Consider the following 19,158-nt stretch of genomic DNA (forward strand, 5'->3'; position numbering starts at 1 on the left):
AGTACTACTAGCTGTGCTGTTACTCCCTGTCAGTCTTAGTCCTGACTCAGACATTCAAAGAGCAATGATTTACTCTTTCCTCTCTGTGTCAGGTTGTGGTTTTTGGGAGGATGTTACTGTGTTAGTCTGACCAAAAATAGATGCTACCTGAGAGAAATAGCAGCAAAGTCAATTTCAATAGTGTTACCTGAATGGCACTGTCAGTACCCTTTAGGTAACACAGACATATTACCTACAGTCCATTTCAAATAACAGTAATGGCAACAGACCTTCAGAAATAATAAGAACACAAAACACATGCTACCTTTTAACATAAAGACCTACCATGTTACATTTGCTTTTATTCTCACTTCTACGATGAAAGTGAGTTGAAATCTGTTTGCAGTTTTCACAACATCAAAAAAGTATATACAGACCTCATTACAGTCTGCCTCCTCTGGACAGCATGAGAAGTGTGTCAGTCATACTGTCACAAAGAGATCGATATCATGCGAACATCTAGCAAGTGCCAGGTGCCTTACTGTGTCTCTACTGAGTCTGTAAATGATGAACAGGAATAAGTTCCACAGTATGTTGTCAGTTGTGTTTACACTCTATGTAATGATCAGTTTTAGACTAAAAATATATTTTTAAAAAAACAAAAAAACCATGACACAACCATTATGGACCTGTCGCTATATCATTCTACCAAAGGCAACAAATGTCTGTGTTAAATGCACAGAAGACACATTTCATCCTGGGGGCAGATCACATGGCTTTGCAATGGCCAATCAAAAGCTGTCTTGTTTCTAAAGAGTGGAAAAAAGTCAAGGTTCATTTCATTTAACACAGAGGTTTGCACACGATGAGACCTCCCAACTTTGTTTTCTATGTGACATGTCTGATCTTTGGAAATTTAGGTGAGTTATGATTTTTTTTAATCTATCAGTGGCTATGATTGCTCCTCTATACACATGTGTTAATGAAATGTTTCCTGTAAAATTAATGCTGTGTCTGCGTTGTCTCATTCCCTATCAGTTCAGTTGACTCACCAGAATTTCTCCGTAACTCATAAGCAAGAGAGACGGTTTGTATCAGCTATTGTTGGTGAACGCTTGACTTTACAATGTTTCTATGAAGCCAACGATGCAACGAGGTTCTACTGGTACAAGCAGAGTCTTGGACAGAAACCAAAGCCCATCTCTACTCAGTATGTTTTTAAAGCAAATGGGACTTTTCATGATGAATTCGAGAACAATCCACGCTTCACCCTGGATACAGACATAGGGAAAAACCACTTGTATATAACAAACTTGCAGAAGTCAGACTCAGGTTCTTACTACTGTGCAAGGCGGGTTTCTTTAGTCCTAGAATTTGCAGAAGGCACTACTGTCAGTGTAAAAGGTTCAGGTTTAAACATCAAAGCTTTAGTGCAGCAGTCAGCATCTGAGACCATCCAGCCAGGAGGCTCTGTGACTCTGAACTGTACAGTATACACTGGGACCTGTGATGAAGATCATAGTGTTTACTGGTTCAAAGACTCTGGAGATTTTTACCCAGGACTTCTTTACACCCATGGAGGCAGGAACGATCAGTGTGAGAAGAACAAACAAACATACAACTGCACTTACAACCTGCCTATGGAGAGCATAAATGTGTCTCATGCTGGAACCTACTACTGTGCTGTTGCCTCATGTGGACACATACTGTTCGGAGAAGGAACTACTCTGAAATATAAGGGTAAGGAACATTGTCACAACAAATACAATATTGTGCTAATAAAACTCTAAAAAGTGCAAAAAACATTCTGAAATCCTTGATCTGGAATTCTGGGTCTTTACAGACAAGAATAAATCTCACTTCTTGGTGTATTTCTTGAGTGGAGCATTGGCTTTCACCTTCACCATGGTGGTTTCTCTGGCTTTCGTACTCTACAAGATGAATAAAAGAAAAAACTTCCAATCAGGTATGGACCATTGGTGCTACTTACATCTAACAGCTTGTATTCATTTATTTGGCTTTTCAATCAGATTTCAATTGTATGTATTTCACATTTAGAGGCTCAAGCAAGATTTTCAGCTCCCTCTGTAGAGGTATGTTTCATCTGTCTAAACGATTTTACAATTTAAATAACATAAAACACATTTTTCACAGCACTTTTTATTAGAAGGCATTTTTTGATATACATTTCCTTTTTTTGACAGAATGCTCATACAGACAACCTCCACTATGCTTCTATAAATGTTAACATTTCCAGAAAATCAAAGAAAGAGAGGAACAGCAAGACCGAATGTGTTTACTCCAGTGTGAAGCAGTAGGACTTGTCCGAAATCTTCATGGTCCATAAGATGTAAAGTACATAGACTCTCAAGTGTAGTGTCAGGTGGACATTATGTTATCCTTGTGATAACATTGTTTTCTATCCACAACAGTGCACAATTTCTCTGTCAGAAGATAGATTGATAGATAGATAGTGACAGAAAGTGCAGAAAGTGGCATTACAGGACTAGTTTCAACATTGCTGTGTATATAATGAATTTTCATGTCTATATTTTGTCAGAAAATAAAAATTGAAACCCCTGTTGCTTGATTTGCACACCCCTTCTGCAGCTTTGAAAATGTAGGCTTCTTTTTTGTTTTTCAGAGTGTGTCCACTGTTCACTGGAGAATATATATATATATATATATATATATATATATATATATATATATATATATATATATATATATATTAGTTAACAATATTTGTTTTGTATTATGACTTTAGATGAAGATGAACACTGAATAAGAGTTATTCAATCTTACAACTAAAAACCATTAATTTTAAGATAATAGAGTCAACAAAAGAAAGTTGTGCTTTAGTGCAGAGCACAGTCAGCATCAAAGCTCATTTTTGTGGTGCAAGTTTGTCTGACTCTCCCTTTGTTCTTTGTTGCAACATCCTAAAACTTAGAGTGTGAAATGCTGTGTTTGGTTAGCACTGCTCATTATGGCATTACTTTGCTCTTGTCTGTTCAAAATACATTGGGCCTTACTTGCTGGTATTTGTGTGAAATCGATACAAATATCGCTTGCAAATTAACCTGCAAAAAGTGAGCTTGCATGTAAAATTATAGTTGGATTTCTAAAATATGTGCACCATCCTATTCTGTAGTAGAGCACATCTTACTATAGTACAGGTAAAGTCATTCATAAAATATTTTTCCTTTATTATTTTTCAATGAAAACTGACACAGTAACATTTATATATATGTTTACTGTAAAATTCTGATCTGATATTTGAGTGGGACGAGCCAGCCGGGTCATGTTAGGCTGACCTGTGACATCATCAAGTACACTCGTGTTCAAATTGTACAAAAATCGTGCTACGTTCTCAGGAAGTCCGGACTCCTGTGTGAACTTATGAAGTCTGCGAGAACATGAGTACAGAGTTGTGTACGTGAGTATTGAGAAATGGCCCTTAATAGAGTGGGGTTACATGCGGTGATGCTAGCATTAGCCATGTTAGCACGTTAGCTTCAACAGGTGGTCAGGCTGAGTCCACAGGCGCGCACTCGGAGGTTTAGCTCTCTGTTTCACTGCAGGGTCCCTTTCCTTCTTCACCTATCTCAATCACATATCTCTATTAAATCTTTGTCAGGTAGAGTGTAAAGTGGCATTTCAAGGCTGAATGGCCTTTGTACAAGCACACGCACTTCTTAGCAGAGCAAAGCTATGAGCACAAACAGCAGTGTAGAAAAATCCAGGCAACAAGTCTATGTCTGTCCAACCAATCTCAGAGCTCCTTACATTGCGCTGTGTGGCTAATTTGCATTGCTTTAGGATCTCATAAATGAGATAAAAAAAATCTAAAATCTAATCTGAAAGCTAATCCAGAAGGTAATCCAATAGTTAATCCCAAAGCTAGTCTATTTGCTAAAATAATAGCTAAGATGTGAGCTAACAGGAAAGGAACATGGATTTTGAAATGAGGAGTGGAATCGCCATTGGCCATTGGAATCGTTAGAAATAATCCTTAGATTTTTTAATCTGTTTACTTATTTCTCTTATATAAATTGTGTTTTTAAAAAGATTTTGAAAATCAGTTTTTTAATTTGGAAATTGAAAATGATTTTTGAAATGAGATTTTTCTTGCGAGCTGGATTTGAAGTATTTATTAATGGATTGAAAAGTCATTTTAAAATATTGACTTAAAAATAGTGTTTTTAAATTACATTATTAACTAAGAAATTACTTTAGTAAGGTTTACAATTGCATAATTTATTGTACAATTCATTATTTAAGCAGATAATTCTTTATTTCTATGCATGTGTCAGGGTTTCTGGGTCGTTGACCCAGTATTTTCAGTTCACGTTCACTGTTTATCTACTGCCTGTTCCACTTCCTGTTTTATTGTGTTAGCCTTGGTCTGTGTGCATTATGTTCAGTCCTCTTCCCATTTATCATTAGTTCATTATGTTCAGCTGTTCACTCACCTGTCTCCAATCGTTGTCATTGTTAGTCATGTATTTAAGCCCTCTCTTCCCTTCAGCCCTTGTCGTGTCATTGATGTTATGTTGTCGTTTCCGCCTGCGTTCAGTCAGCCAGCCATTCAGTCCTTTGTTCATTCAGTCAGCCGTCCAGCCAGCCATTTCCTACCTCTGTTCTGTTTGTTCACTCCATCGGCAATAAACACCCACCTTCACCTACCTACCTGTGAGTCCAGCGTTTGGGTCCTCCTCCTCTCATCCACGACACAAATCCTGACAGCATGCGGCTCTTGTGGTCCTCCATACCACAGTGGTTTATTGCTGTAAGGTTTTGAGGTCAAATTTAAAAGGTCTAATTGACTTATAATCAAATCCACGTCTTTAAGGATCACATTGTCATCACATTGTCTGGAAATCAATAATAGTTATGATGTCTAACGTGTGTCAACTATAACGTGAGGTATTATTTCCTGTCCTAAAGCAGTGTTTCTGAGGGGTCGCAGATCAATTATGGTTCCTTTTGTGCCACAACTAGAACTATGGAGATACCAAAAGCCCATGTTTGTATATGTAATGAGCTTTGTGAGTTGCAAATTCACCGTTAGTTATTATGTTATAGATGTAGAATTGGCGTGACATTGTAACTGATGTATTCTTTACACTCTTTATTGTCCATGATTGAACTTCTGTGAGTAGGATTTTCTTCTAGTGAATAGAGTTCTTTGTACATTTTCCTATTTGTTTGGTATCCATCACACCAACCCTCTGCATCCCTTCTTCACCATATTGATTAATTATCTTCCAGGTCTTCCTGACTTTGTCACGCCTGTCGGCTTGACAAAAGCCGACAGACAAAACTGAGACATAACCGTCTCAGTTTTGTCTAACTTATTTGTACTGTCCCTCCGATGTTTTCATTTCTAATCTTGTCCATCTTGGTCATTCCCAATGTAAAAATGTGAATCTCGAGTTTAGCCACCACAATCCCCCCGCCCAACTCAATTACTCAAACACCAAAACCATAGTAAACCCAAAGACTAAGAAAACATTTACTTGCATATATTACATAGTGTGTTACCAGTGGTGGCCAACCACTTTCAGATAGCTTGCATCTGTTATTCTTGTTTTCTGACCTAAACCATGCAGTGTCTTCCTCAGACATAAGTAACAGATAACTGTTGTTATATAAATATTGTTGTTCATGTTCAGGTTATGTAAATATTGTCTAGAGTTTGTGGTTGAGTGGTGTTGAATGACCTCATGATGTTATTATACTTAGAAGTTCTAAGTTCCAGAGTCATATGGAGAGAGAATGTAGCACTGTTCACAACATCACTGACCTCTGTGGGAGTAAAGTTTAGGTAGCTGCTCTCTATTGTGTTGGCACATGGCATTGAAGAAGTGGAAGAATTATATCCTTAAATCTACTTACAGCACTTTCAGAAATATATCTACTCTAATCAAAGTTATTCCCCACTGCTGTGTAGCCTATTTTTGTAAGTTTCAATGTTATTAAGCAATGGTCTGACTTTTCAGGGGATACTGTTAAGTGTTTGGTTTCTACACCATATAGCACAAGATGCAGAATATGATTAAAGCGGTGGGTGGGCTCATTTAGATTTTGAGTCTAGCTAATTAAATGCATTGTTTAGGCTGTTGTTTTCAGCATCTACGTGAATGGTAAAATCACTCACTATCATATTTTCGTATTAAGTCAGCAGTTCGGAAAGACTCAAACTGGTCAGTCAGGGCTCAACCACCGTGTCTGATATCTTCTTTGCTTTTTTCCTATGGACGGTTCATTTGTTCCTCCATGCCTGAAAATCAGTGGATTAGAGATGGGGGCAATCCCTGGTCCACATACTCAGATGAAAAACGGGCCTTTAGAATTTTTAAGAAAAGTGTGTACAAAGAGTTGATTGATCAGTGCTGTTTTCTTTATTTATGAACAGTTTTATTTTTTATTTTTGCCTCAATCATGAAGTCTAACACTATTGGCTGCTCTGAACATGTGATCATCTTTCCTTAAAAGACATACTGTGACACTTCTGCTTGGCCAATCACACACAGTCTTCTCTAACAAGAGTGGAGACGGGTTTGAGATTCTTTTCATTCAGCAGGATTATTTAAAGACAATGACACCTACGAAGTTTGTCTTTTGTCTAACATGTTTGTTCTTAGGGGAAATGGGTGAGTTTACGGTTTTGAAACTGCAGTCTGAATATATTTCCATGCTTTTAAGGGTCTATAAAATGTATTTGCTCTGTCTTTTATTTTACTTCAGCTCAGGTGAACAACCAGGAGTTCTTCTCATCTGGTCATCAAGAAAGACGTTTCATATCAGTTAGAACTGGGGACAGCGTGACTTTGCATTGTTACAGTAAAAATGGTGTAACTCCACGGTTTTACTGGTATAAGCAAACATTGGCAGAGAAACCAAGACTCATTTCTACCTTCTATGTATATGAACAAAATGCCACATTTCACAGTGAATTCAAGAGTGATCCACGCTTCACCCTGGATACTCAAACAGGTCAAAACAACTTAATAATCTCAGATGTGCGCATTTCAGACTCAGCAACTTACTACTGTATATGTTCCTATTTACACACATCAACATTTTCAGAGAGCATTACTGTTGGTGTTAAAGATTCAGACTTTAACATCAAGGCTGTGGTCCAACAGTCAGCTTCTGAAACCATCCAGCCAGGAAGCTCTGTGACTCTGAACTGTACAGTACACACTGGGACTTGTGATGGAGAACACAGTATTTACTGGTTCAAAGACTCTGAAGAATCTCATCCAGGACTCATTTACACCCATGGAGGCAGGAATGATCAGTGTGAGAGGAAAGCCAACAGAAGAACACACACCTGTGTCTCTAACTTGACAATGGAAAGCCTGAATGTGTCTCATGCTGGGATCTACTACTGCGCTGTCGCCTCATGTGGACACATACTGTTCGGAGGAGGAACCACGCTGGTGTTTGGAGGTAAGTAGCAGTATAGAACCCATATCTGTGACTGTTATTTTATTATCTATCTGAAAAGAAAACCTAAAATATAGAGAAGTCTGTGCTCAGAATTCTTGGCTCTTTACAGATGAGGCAAAATCTCTTGTCTTGGTGTACGTCTTGAGTGGAGCATTGACTTTTACCTCCACCTTGGTTGTTTTACTGGCTTTTCTTCTCTACAAGATGAGCAAAAGAAACCACTTCAAATCAGGTACTGGAAAAAAGTGCTGCATTTGACAGTTTTTATTCACTGATTTGGACTTTTAAGTGAGACTGCTGTTTTTGTATTTTACATTCAGGCCATCAACAAACAAGACTTTCAACTCCCTCTGCAGAGGTACATTTCATCTGTTCAGATTAAAGTAATATTGAAAAATATTTTAGCACATATTACTTTGAAATATTTTTTTCCAGAAACTGTAATTTGATCTACCTCTCAAATTTGTTTTTACCAGGGTAGCCATGATGCAGACAACCTCCACTACGCTGCTTTAAGCATTAACCTGCCCAACAGATTGAAAAGACAGAGAAAAACTCAGAATGAATGTGTTTACTCTAGTGTCAAGCAGTAGGTTACATTTTTCCACTCTAGTGAGACAAAAAATCCACACTGTCACGGGGTTTGTGTTTTTGGTTTAAGTTATACTCTGTGGATTATGGTTTTCTGTTTGTAATATATTTATAGTTCCTGGTTTCTAGGTTTCTGTTCTGTTTCTGTGCCTCCTCTTTGTTCTTGGTAAAGGTTTAATTCTGTTCTCCGTGAGTTGTATGCTTAGTCTTAGTTTCTGTCTTTATGTCGTCTCTGTGTTCCACGTCTAGTTACTTTTGTCTCTGTGCTTAAGATTCCCTCTGTTCCAGAGTCTGTCAAGTCTGCATCTTTGCGGATCTTTCATGTGTTAGGCTATGTCCTCTCTATTTTTGGTAATTCCACTCCGGTGGAAACCCAAACAAAACAGGCATTAAGAGGCTCTAATGTGGCCCATGTCACCCCTACTTAATGACGTGACAAAATACTTTTAAAAAATATTGTTCAAAAATTTATTAATATGGAGGCAATATGCAGAGTGTTACAGGCATAGCCCTAAAGAATGCCCCTCATAGGCCCAGTTGTAAGTAAAAGCTATTAAGGCTCGACTGTACACTGTGTTCGTCTTTTCCTCCAAGCAATAAGTTCTGTTGAAGCAGCCTTTCAACTCCTCTCTCTGTCTCTCGCTAGCAAAGTTGACCGAGACAACAAAGTAAAGCTAGTTTTCAGCTACGAGCCCGACACGAACCCGACGTATTAACCAGAGGTCCCTTTACTACGGTTCGGAGCTGCGGACCTGTTTTATATACGCGTGAAACAGTTTTCTATACAAGATCGCTGCAAAAAGTGCAGCCTTACCTAATGCCCACCCTACTGTTACTCATTTTATATTAAGATTTAAAAATCCAGTTGTTATTGGTATGGCGAGTTATCTTCAGTAATAGTAATAAATTACACAGCAATAGTACATTCATGTAGTTGTAAAAAGCATGATAATATATTAAGTAATCAGAATACGTTACTCTCATTGAGTAATGTAACGGAATACGTTACAAAATACATTTTGGGGCATGTATTCTGTAATCTGTAGTGGAATACATTTTAAAAGTAACCTTCCCAACACTGTTCTTAATAAACATAGTACACATGTATGCCTGGATAAAGACAAACAAGTGAGATGTTAGGTTAGGATGCTTTTATTTTTATTTTAGTAAACATTCAAAACCTACAATACACAGCTGGTGTTTGGAAGAGAATAGAACAAATATTTCAAATATAATCGGATCATTTTTGGAGCAGCCTTCCAGATCTCCACGTAGTAACATGCTTTTTTTAGACTTGAGTGTTTTCCCACCTGTTCCCCATCCTCTTGTTTTCCTGCCCATGTATTTAAGCCCTGTGTAGTCCTCTGTTGATGGTTTGTCTGCTTGTCATCCTCTCTGTTCATTTGCGTTGTTCCCTCTGTGGGTTAGGTTTTTTCTAGTTCTTTGTCTCAGGTTACATGTTTCTTGTTAGCTTTCCCAGTTTAGGTCTTTCTTAGTTTAAGTCACTGCCATTCTCTACTTTTCTTTGTACTTCATCCACACTGAAAATAAAGCTCACTCAGTGTATGCCAGTTATCAGTTCCTGCACTTGGGGCCTTCCCTCATCACTTCACATGTCTGCCACTGCAGCTGTGACACATTCATTCATTAGATGTTGACATCCAAATTGTGTGCAATGTAATGTGATCTGGGGCTTTTGTGTTTCTTTTTTTAAATAAACCTGTAGTTATGTTGTATTATATATATATAAAAAAAACACCCAGCACGCCCCTGCGGGCGGTTTATCCTTCAAGCTCGGGTCCTCTACCAGAGGCCTGGGAGCTTGAAGGTCCTGCGCAGTATCTTAGCTGTTCCCAGGACTGCGCTCTTCTGGACAGAGATCTCCGATGTTATTCCCGGGATCTGCTGGAGCCACTCGCCTAGCTTGGGAGTCACTGCACCTAGTGCTCCGATTACTACTGGGACCACCGTTACCTTCACCCTCCACATCCTCTCGAGCTCTTCTCTGAGCCCTTGGTATTTCTCCAGCTTCTCGTGTTCCTTCTTCCTGATATTGCTGTCATTCGGAACCGCTACATCGATCACTACGGCCGTCTTCTTCTGTTTGTCTACCACCACTATGTCCGGTTGGTTAGCCACCACCATTTTGTCCGTCTGTATCTGGAAGTCCCACAGGATCTTAGCTCGGTCATTCTCCACCACCCTTGGGGGCATCTCCCATTTTGACCTCGGGACTTCCAGGTTATACTTGGCACAGATGTTCCTGTACACTATGTCAGCCACTTGGTTATGGCGTTCCATGTATGCCTTGCCTGCTAGCATCTTGCACCCTGCTGTTATGTGCTGGATTGTCTCTGGGGCATCTTTACACAGCCTGCACCTGGGGTCTTGCCTGGTGTGATAGACCCCAGCCTCTATGGATCTTGTACTCAGAGCTTGTTCTTGTGCTGCCATGATTAGTGCCTCTGTGCTGTCTTTCAGTCCAGCTTTGTCCAGCCACTGGTAGGATTTCTGGATATCAGCCACCCCCTCTATCTGCCGGTGGTACATACCGTGCAGGGGCCTGTCCTTCCATGATGGTTCCTCGTCTCCCTCCTCTTTCTTGGGTTTCTGCTGCCTGAGGTATTCACTGAGCACTCGGTCAGTTGGGGCCATCTTCCCAATGTATTCTTGGATGTTCGTTGTCTCATCCTGGACTGTGGTGCTGACACTCACCAGTCCCCGGCCCCCTTCCTTCCGCTTAGCGTACGGCCTCATTGTGCTGGACTTGGGGTGAAACCCTCCATGCATGGTAAGGAGCTTTCTTGTCTTTATGTCAGTGGCTTCTATCTCCTCCTTTGGCCAGCCTATTACCCCAGCAGGGTACCTGATCACGGGCAGGGCGTACGTGTTGATGGCCCGGATCTTGTTCTTACCATTCAGCTGACTCCTCAGGACTTGCCTGACCCTCTGCAGGTACTTGGTGGTTGCAGCTTTTCTAGCGGCCTCTTCATGGTTCCCATTCGCCTGCGGGATCCCCAGGTACTTGTAACTGTCCTCTATGTCTGCAATGTTGCCTGCCATATATATATGTATGTATATGTATGTATGTATATATATATATATATATATATATATATATATATATATATATATATATATATATATATATATATATATATATATATCGGAGCACTAGGTGCGGTGACTCCCAAGCTAGGCGAGTGGCTCCAGCAGATCCCGGGAATAACATCGGAGATCTCTGTCCAGAAGAGCGCAGTCCTGGGAACAGCTAAGATACTGCGCAGGACCCTCAAGCTCCCAGGCCTCTGGTAGAGAACCCGAGCTTGAAGGATAAACCGCTCGCAGGGGCGTGCTGGGTGTTTTATATATTATAGTCACCTCTTTCTATTTTGTAATCAATGTTGTTGAACTCATTTAAAGAAAATGATGTGTGGTTGTAGTCTTCTAAGCAAGTTTTGGATGTGAATAAAGTAAACCAGATCTTCAACCAGGCCTGATTCTTCAAGTATTCAGTATTAAAATTGCCTTTTTGAGTTCACTTACAGGGAGTGCAGAATTATTAGGCAAATGAGTATTTTGTCCACATCGTCCTCTTCATGCATGTTGTCTTACTCCAAGCTGTATAGGCTCGAAAGCCTACTACCAATTAAGCATATTAGGTGATGTGCATCTCTGTAATGAGAAGGGGTGTGGTCTAATGACATCAACACCCTATATCAGGTGTGTATAATTATTAGGCAATGTCCTTTCCTTTGGCAAAATGGGTCAAAAGAAGGACTTGACAGGCTCAGAAAAGTCAAAAATAGTGAGATATCTTGCAGAGGGATGCAGCAGTCTCAAAATTGCAAAGCTTCTGAAGCGTGATCATCGAGCAATCAAGCGTTTCATTCAAAATAGTCAACAGGTTCGCAAGAAGCGTGTGGAAAAACCAAGGCGCAAAATAACTGCCCATGAACTGAGAAAAGTCAAGCGTGCAGCTGCTAAGATGCCACTTGCCACCAGTTTGGCCATATTTCAGAGCTGCAAACATCGCTGGAGTGCCCAAAAGCACAAGGTGTGCAATACTCAGAGACATGGCCAAGGTAAGAAAGGCTGAAAGACGACCACCACTGAACAAGACACACAAGCTGAAACGTCAAGACTGGGCCAAGAAATATCTCAAGACTGATTTTTCTAAGGTTTTATGGACTGATGAAATGAGAGTGAGTCTTGATGGGCCAGATGGATGGGCCCGTGGTTGGATTGGTAAAGGGCAGAGAGCTCCAGTCCGACTCAGACGCCAGCAAGGTGGAGGTGGAGTACTGGTTTGGGCTGGTATCATCAAAGATGAGCTTGTGGGGCCTTTTCGGGTTGAGGATGGAGTCAAGCTCAACTCCCAGTCCTACTGCCAGTTTCTGGAAGACACCTTCTTCAAGCAGTGGTACAGGAAGAAGTCTGCATCCTTCAAGAAAAACATGATTTTCATGCAGGACAATGCTCCATCACACGCGTCCAAGTACTCCACAGCGTGGCTGGCAAGAAAGGGTATAAAAGAAGAAAAACTAATGACATGGCCACCTTGTTCACCTGATCTGAACCCCATTGAGAACCTGTGGTCCATCATCAAATGTGAGATTTACAAGGAGGGAAAACAGTACACCTCTCTGAACAGTGTCTGGGAGGCTGTGGTTGCTGCTGCACGCAATGTTGGTGGTGAACAGATCAAAACACTGACAGAATCCATGGATGGCAGGCTTTTGAGTGTCCTTGCAAAGAAAGGTGGCTATATTGGTCGCTGATTTGTTTTTGTTCTGTTTTTGAATGTCAGAAATGTATATTTGTGAATGTGGAGATGTTATATTGGTTTCACTGGTAAAAATAAATAATTGAAATGGGTATATATTTGTTTTTTGTTAAGTTGCCTAATAATTATGCACAGTAATAGTCACCTGCACACACAGATATCCCCCTAAAATAGCTAAAACTAAAAACAAACTAAAAACTACTTCCAAAAACATTCAGCTTTGATATTAATGAGTTTTTTGGGTTCATTGAGAACATGGTTTCTGGACAGTTAAAGTGTGAATGATGTCCTTTTGTCTGTGTTAACCTGGCGGCAAAATGGCAACCTGTTCAGGGTGTACCCCTAATTTCACCCTATGGCAGTCGGGATATGCTCTGCAACCATGAAATGGACAAGCATTAGAAAATAAAGAACAAACGAAGGGAAAGAAAGAAAGGTAGAAAGTGTGTCTTGTGATTGTCTCATTATTGTATGCTTTCTTCTTCTATTTATTGCCTGTATGTTTAGGATTGACATGCCGTTTTCTTTCTTTCTCTCCTCCAAGTTTTCCCTCTCTAAAATATCACAGAAGTGCCTCTGGAGACAGCTCTTCTAATTCCTCAAGCCTTCTACAGCAAGTTAGATAAAAACCACTGTGTGTTTTCTCACACAGTGCTCACTAGTGTTTAGAATCATTTGTCTCACTTACTCAGCAGATGCATCAAAGATTTCTTACCTTGTTCACCTCCTCAGAGGAAGGACTCTCAGATGGGCTTAGGCCATTCTCAACTACAGCAAGGATTTGTGTTGTGCTGAGTTTACCAGTGATTTCAAAAGTGTCTTTGATGAGGAAATTAACCCAATGCTGCACCATATGGCTGCAACAACAGCTTGTTTGTTCAGTTAGCAACAAGAGCAGATGAGTGTGGCTGATTACATTCTGGAGTATGCTGGTTGGGAAGACAAGGCTCTTTGTGGTGTATACGTGGCATAAATCCTCATATGAGAGATAAATTAACCACTAAAACCTGTACAAATCCCATGATGCAAACATTCTTCTGATTTATCTGCACTGTGATTAATGATCACCATCCTTAAACTGTTCCCACAAAGTTGGATGCATGAAATTGTCCAGCATGTCTTGGTGTGCTGAAGCATTAACAGTTCTATCACCGAGGCTGTGTTGAGATCCTGAAAAACAACCCCACATCATAACTCCCCCCCACTAAACTTTACACTTGGTAGAGGGCAGTCAGGCAAGTACTGCTCTCCTCACACCTGGGAAGTCCAGACTTTACCATCAGATTGTCCGTCGGACAAGTGTGATCTGTCCCTGCAGAGAAGACGTCTCCACTCCTCTGGCATCCAGTGGTGGCATGCCTTACATGAATCTGATGCGGTGCATTTAGATGTATCATGTAAGGCTTTGATGCAGCTGGTTTCCATGAATAAAAAAACCACTCCATTAAAATTATGTCGTTCAATACTTCAATTTCTTGGAATTGTTAGTCTGTCTGGAAAATTGTGGTGCAGTGTGCAGCATGGATATGAACTTTACTTTTATTTGTGTTGCACTAAAGGACGAGATCGTGATGGTAAAGTGCAAGCTGCCCAAACACAAGATAACAAAAAAAAATAGGCCTCATTGCTAGAAAACAGTAAATATAGGAAAAGGAAAGACCTATTAATATTGTAGTTATAATTACGGTCAAGAGAGGTGCTGAGCTGTCAACTGATCACCAACTGGTGGTCAGTTGGATCAGGTGGCGGGGAAGGATGCTGGACAGACCTGGTGCACCGAAACGTATAATGCCTGGCAGAAGCCTCTGCACAAGAGATCATCCAACAGAGCTTTGACAGCATTCTGGGAGAAGGGAGCAGGAGATTGACAGATGGTTTGGTATGGTGGCTCAGTTTACTGGTCGTTCTATGTCCCTACCCTCACTTATGGTTGGTTTATGGGTGAGGTGTTCCCAGCACCTCCCACTGGGAGGAGACCAGGACATGCTTGAGATATTATGTCTCTTGGCTAGGCTAAGAATGCCTTGGTATTTCCCGGGACAGGCTGGAGGAGGTGGCCGGGGAGAGTGAGGTCTGGGTTTCTCTTCTTAGGATTCTGCCCCCACGACCCAGTCAAAGATAAACGGATGAAAATGAATGGATGGATGGAAAGTTACAATTAAATAACAAAGGAATAAAAATGGATATCCAAAACTCAACCTGACACAAACAAAAGTCAAAACTTCAAATGACAGAAAATCCTAAACACAAATTCAAAAAGATAACAAAAAAATCCTACAATGTTTTTAACATGAAAACTATTAAAAAAGATAGTGGCGTATTTTGTGTGGTTGTGTAGTTAATTCACCATTTTTATATACATGAAACATTTCAAAATTAATAACTATGGGTCTCACACTGCCCCACACCAACACATTGTCTACAGCAGGGGTGCTCACACTTTTTCCGCATGTGAGCTACTTATAAAATGACCAAGTCAAAATGATCTACCCACTACAAAAATCCAAAACATATACTTATTTATAAATATATTGAGGATTCTTTATATCTACAATGTATATACATGCATAACCGCAATATCCAATATTTCACAACACAATTAACTATGTAAATTTTTTGTCATTACCTGAGTTTACTCTGATGACTTGCACTGAATTGAGTCAGCCAGGGATGCATAGTCCGGACAGTAGCTGCTGACGGCCAGGTTTAAGAGAAAAAACCGAGAGCTAAAAATTGGAGTTAACTCGCTGACTAGCTTGTCAGTTTTACTACACTTCGCGCCGCTGTTTGCGCATGCGCAGCGACCTAAGCGTCAGAAAAAATCTGCTGTCATCTGACTGGCTTCCCTGTATCAATCAAGTGACGGGATGGATGATAGGCTGGCATCTATTTTTTTAATGCCATGCGATCTACCAATACTACCTTTGCGATCGACTGGTCGATCGCGATCGACGTATTGAGCACCCCTGGTCTACAGGATATTTAGTGAGTTGACATCTAATATATCTCACCTCTGATCTAAACTGTGATGTTCTTCTGTTTTTTTTCTCAGCTACTAAGTTTAACACTACACATGTCAATGATCATGTGATCTAGTTTTCCATGTACTGTCTAGCTTCTGATTGGCCAGTAAAATCTAATCATCACTCTTAAAACTGAAGAGTCGCCATTCTTTTATTCAGTACGACTGTTGGAACAATGGCATCTGCACACATTGTCTTCTACCTGATAAGTTTGTTCTTGGGTGTAATTGGTAAGTTTGTGTTTAACCACAGTCTAATTCTTTTAAGGTCTTTTTTCTCAGCTGCCATGTTCCACAATGTGTATTTGCTTTGTCTTTCATTTCACCACAGCTCAGAAGAACAACATGCATGTATCCTCCTCTGTTCATGAAGAAGCACGTTTTATATCAGCTAAATCTGGAGACAGCGTGACTTTACATTGTTACTATGAACAGAATGTTGCTGCACGTTTTTACTGGTATAAACAAACTTTAGGAGAGAAACCAAAACTCATTTCTACTTTATATAAGTCAGAACACTATTTAGTAAAATTTCATGGTCCATTCAAGAATAATGCACGCTTCAGACTAGATAATGGAAAAGGAAAAAACCACTTGATTATCTCAGACTTAAGTGTTTCAGACTCAGCAACTTACTACTGTATATTTTCCTCTTTCTACACATTAATGTTCTTAGAGACCATTATTGTCAGTGTCAATGATTTAGATTTAAACATACGAGCTTTAGTTCATCAGTCAGCATCTGAGACCATCCAGCCAGGAGGCTCTGTAAGTCTGCACTGTATGGTGCACACTATGCTGAGCTGTGATGGAGAACACAGTGTTTACTGGTTCAAAGACTCTGAAGATTCTCAACCAGGACTCATTTACACCCATGGAGTCAGGAATGATCAGTGTGAGAGGAAAGCTAACAAAAGCACACACACCTGTGTCTATAACTTGAGAATGGAGAGCCTGAATGTGTCTCAGACTGGGATCTACTACTGTGCTGTTGTCTCATGTGGACACATACTGTTTGGAAACGGGACCAAGCTGGACTTTGGGGGTAAGTCACTTTTCCAGCAGAGGTGACTCACATGGTATTATAAATAGGAGCAGATCATATTCGATGAACTCAGGAAGAAAAGCTAAAAAGCTCTGTCATTTCTAGGATTTACAGTTCGTGGAGATTCTGCTGGCCTGATGTATTTCTTAAGCGCAGCTTTAACGCTCACCACCATCATCAGTGTGTTATCAACTTTTTTAGTGTATAAGATGAAAAAGACGAACAACTGCCAATCCAGAGGTTAGAATCTGTTTTCATATTTTACTCTTGTGGTTTAAAAATAGTGGCATTTAAGTTTAAATCATTTCCTTGTTTCTCAGCAGACTCAAACACAAATGATTCTGTAAATTTAGAGGTGAGTTTTAAAGTGTGGAAGTTCTTGTGTTTTTAGGAAATGACATTTCTTGTTGAATTGTTATGTTGATTCTTTTGGTATCCAGAGTACCCAAGAGGACAACCTTCATTATGCTGCTTTGAGAAAAATTAGGACGAAAGGAGCAAGGAGACAGACGAGCAACACCCAGGAGGAATGTGTGTACTCCGGTATGAAGTAAACATAGTAGAAATTATGATTTTTAGTATGACTTTTCTGCTGTAGTGATGATTTTGTTTTTTCTTGATTTGATTATCTTTTCGTTTTTTGGTCTGGAAGAAAAGATATTTAAAAAATAATTTAACTGCTAACAGCATTTGATCACTTGTATAATTTAGAAATTCCTGTAAATGTAATTCCAGTAGATAATTTGTTTTAGATTTTGGGTTCGATGTATTTTTGAAGTTCTGTAATTTTTAGTTGTCTCTTTGAAGTTGTTGTTGTGTTGACTGTTTTTTATCATTTGAAGTTTTGATTCTTAATTTTGGTGAGTTTAATATTGGATACTTCCATATTTTATTGTTGTATGCTTGTGATATGATTAGGTTTTTGTGGCGGTATTCACTGTATTCAAATGATGAGGCTTAGTTTTTGTGTAAAAATGTAAAATATTATTGTGAGTATTAGTCTCCCAAGTGTTCCCGTTTATAATGACTTTCACCTGCATGTTATTTCTGACCAGTTTAACATTCCCAGTTAGTATTTATAATCCTGTCTTCCTTTTATTCTTTGTCTCTGTGGCTGTATATCTCCACCCTCTTTTTCCTCTGGTTTCTGAGGATCTCTAAAATGATTTCTGGATTCCTGCTTTTTTCTATTTTGTAATTCTGTTTGCAACCTAATAAAAGATTAGCTTTCTGTCTGCCTTCAGTCCTACACTTGCGTCATTAATTCTTCAAACTGTGACAGGTTTGGCATCAATCATGTGAAGGAAGAATACATTGTACTTGTGAAGTACTTGAAACATGGAAACATCACACTGTACTCACATGGCCTCCACAGTCACCAGATTCCAGTTGCACAGAGCATCTTTGAGATGCGAGTTTCATATTGGGGATGTGCAGATACCAAATCTGCAGCAGATGCTATCATAGCTGTATGGACCAATATGTCTGAGCAAAATTTTCAGCACCTTTTTGAATTGATGTTTTGAAGAAATAAAGCTGTAAAAATGAGTGTTGGATACTGGCTGGATATTGGATATTTAAAATGTAAAAATCCAGCTTTAATAGAGATTATCCCAACAATAATCCCCAGTGAGCAGCAATACTCACTTTTAAAATGAAGAAATCTCCAGCAGAACCAAGCTGAGGAAGGCTTTGGAAAAGAGGGGCTAGAGAAGAGAAAATGGAAGAGCACAGAGAGACGATGTCAACATACAAACTATGACATGCTGTAGTGGTGAATCACCACGTGGGAATGAAAATAGAAGCATGAGTAAGGGATGGTTTGGTGTCACCTGATCCATGTATAACTCTAAACTTGACCAAAAAGGAAAGTTTGTCACCTAATTTTAAAAGTAGAGGTCGCCCAAATCCAAACTAGGACATGTGTTAGGTATTAGTAATGCCATTTAGAGTTAGTACCTGGTTAGACAAAATATGTATGAGATTTTTATGATAACAATAACTTTGGTCTTTTCTGAATTTAAAGGTGGAAAAAAAATCGGTACCAATTGTCTATGTTAAGAACAGTGGGTCAAGTCCCAGTCAGTTACACCATGATGCAGACAACGTCCACTACACTGCTTTAAGTGTTAACCTACCCAACAGTTCAACGAGACAGAGGAACAACCAAGATGAATGTGTTTACTCCAGTGTCAAGCAGCAGGTTATATTTTTTCCAATCCAGCGGAAAAAAAAATTCACACATTCATTAGATGTTGACATCCAAATTGTGTA

General features: G+C 39.6%; 3 protein-coding genes across 3 annotated transcripts; all 3 read left to right on the top strand.

The window, feature by feature from the left end:
- The first annotated feature begins 844 nt into the window (after window positions 1–844).
- LOC146636856 (immunoglobulin kappa light chain-like) lies at window positions 845–2,297 on the top strand. Its single transcript, XM_085350379.1, has 5 exons — window positions 845–899; window positions 1,018–1,719; window positions 1,823–1,945; window positions 2,038–2,072; window positions 2,184–2,297. Exons 1-5 carry the CDS (start codon window positions 845–847, stop codon window positions 2,295–2,297), a joined length of 1,029 nt encoding a protein of 342 aa, XP_085206505.1.
- Window positions 2,298–6,583: 4,286 nt separating this feature from the next.
- On the top strand, window positions 6,584–8,033 carry LOC146636857 (uncharacterized). Its single transcript, XM_085351092.1, has 4 exons — window positions 6,584–6,638; window positions 6,733–7,440; window positions 7,550–7,685; window positions 7,922–8,033. Exons 1-4 carry the CDS (start codon window positions 6,584–6,586, stop codon window positions 8,031–8,033), a joined length of 1,011 nt encoding a protein of 336 aa, XP_085207218.1.
- A 7,982-nt stretch (window positions 8,034–16,015) lies between these two features.
- On the top strand, window positions 16,016–17,438 carry LOC146636858 (uncharacterized). The gene is made up of 6 exons (XM_085350380.1): window positions 16,016–16,070; window positions 16,171–16,348; window positions 16,406–16,884; window positions 16,990–17,124; window positions 17,208–17,239; window positions 17,325–17,438. The coding sequence occupies exons 1-6, from the start codon at window positions 16,016–16,018 to the stop codon at window positions 17,436–17,438; spliced, it is 993 nt and encodes a 330-aa protein (XP_085206506.1).
- Window positions 17,439–19,158: the final 1,720 nt, after the last annotated feature.

The sequence above is a fragment of the Diplotaxodon limnothrissa genome, linkage group LG3, assembly GCF_057381915.1.
Source record: "Diplotaxodon limnothrissa isolate DT_005_m linkage group LG3, D_limnothrissa_male_GT1.1, whole genome shotgun sequence".
NCBI classification, from domain to species: Eukaryota; Metazoa; Chordata; class Actinopteri; order Cichliformes; family Cichlidae; genus Diplotaxodon; species Diplotaxodon limnothrissa.

Bases quoted from the DNA above. Each gene is read 5' to 3' on its own strand.
- LOC146636856 (XM_085350379.1), top strand. From the start codon at position 845: ATGAGACCTCCCAACTTTGTTTTCTATGTGACATGTCTGATCTTTGGA. The intron at 1,720-1,822 runs GTAAGGAACATT...GGGTCTTTACAG, and splicing joins AACTACTCTGAAATATAAGG to ACAAGAATAAATCTCACTTC. The intron at 2,073-2,183 runs GTATGTTTCATC...TTTTTTTGACAG, and splicing joins TTTCAGCTCCCTCTGTAGAG to AATGCTCATACAGACAACCT.
- LOC146636857 (XM_085351092.1), top strand. From the start codon at position 6,584: ATGACACCTACGAAGTTTGTCTTTTGTCTAACATGTTTGTTCTTAGGG. The intron at 6,639-6,732 runs GTGAGTTTACGG...ATTTTACTTCAG, and splicing joins TTTGTTCTTAGGGGAAATGG to CTCAGGTGAACAACCAGGAG. The intron at 7,441-7,549 runs GTAAGTAGCAGT...GGCTCTTTACAG, and splicing joins AACCACGCTGGTGTTTGGAG to ATGAGGCAAAATCTCTTGTC.
- LOC146636858 (XM_085350380.1), top strand. From the start codon at position 16,016: ATGGCATCTGCACACATTGTCTTCTACCTGATAAGTTTGTTCTTGGGT. The intron at 16,071-16,170 runs GTAAGTTTGTGT...ATTTCACCACAG, and splicing joins TTTGTTCTTGGGTGTAATTG to CTCAGAAGAACAACATGCAT. The intron at 17,125-17,207 runs GTTAGAATCTGT...GTTTCTCAGCAG, and splicing joins GAACAACTGCCAATCCAGAG to ACTCAAACACAAATGATTCT.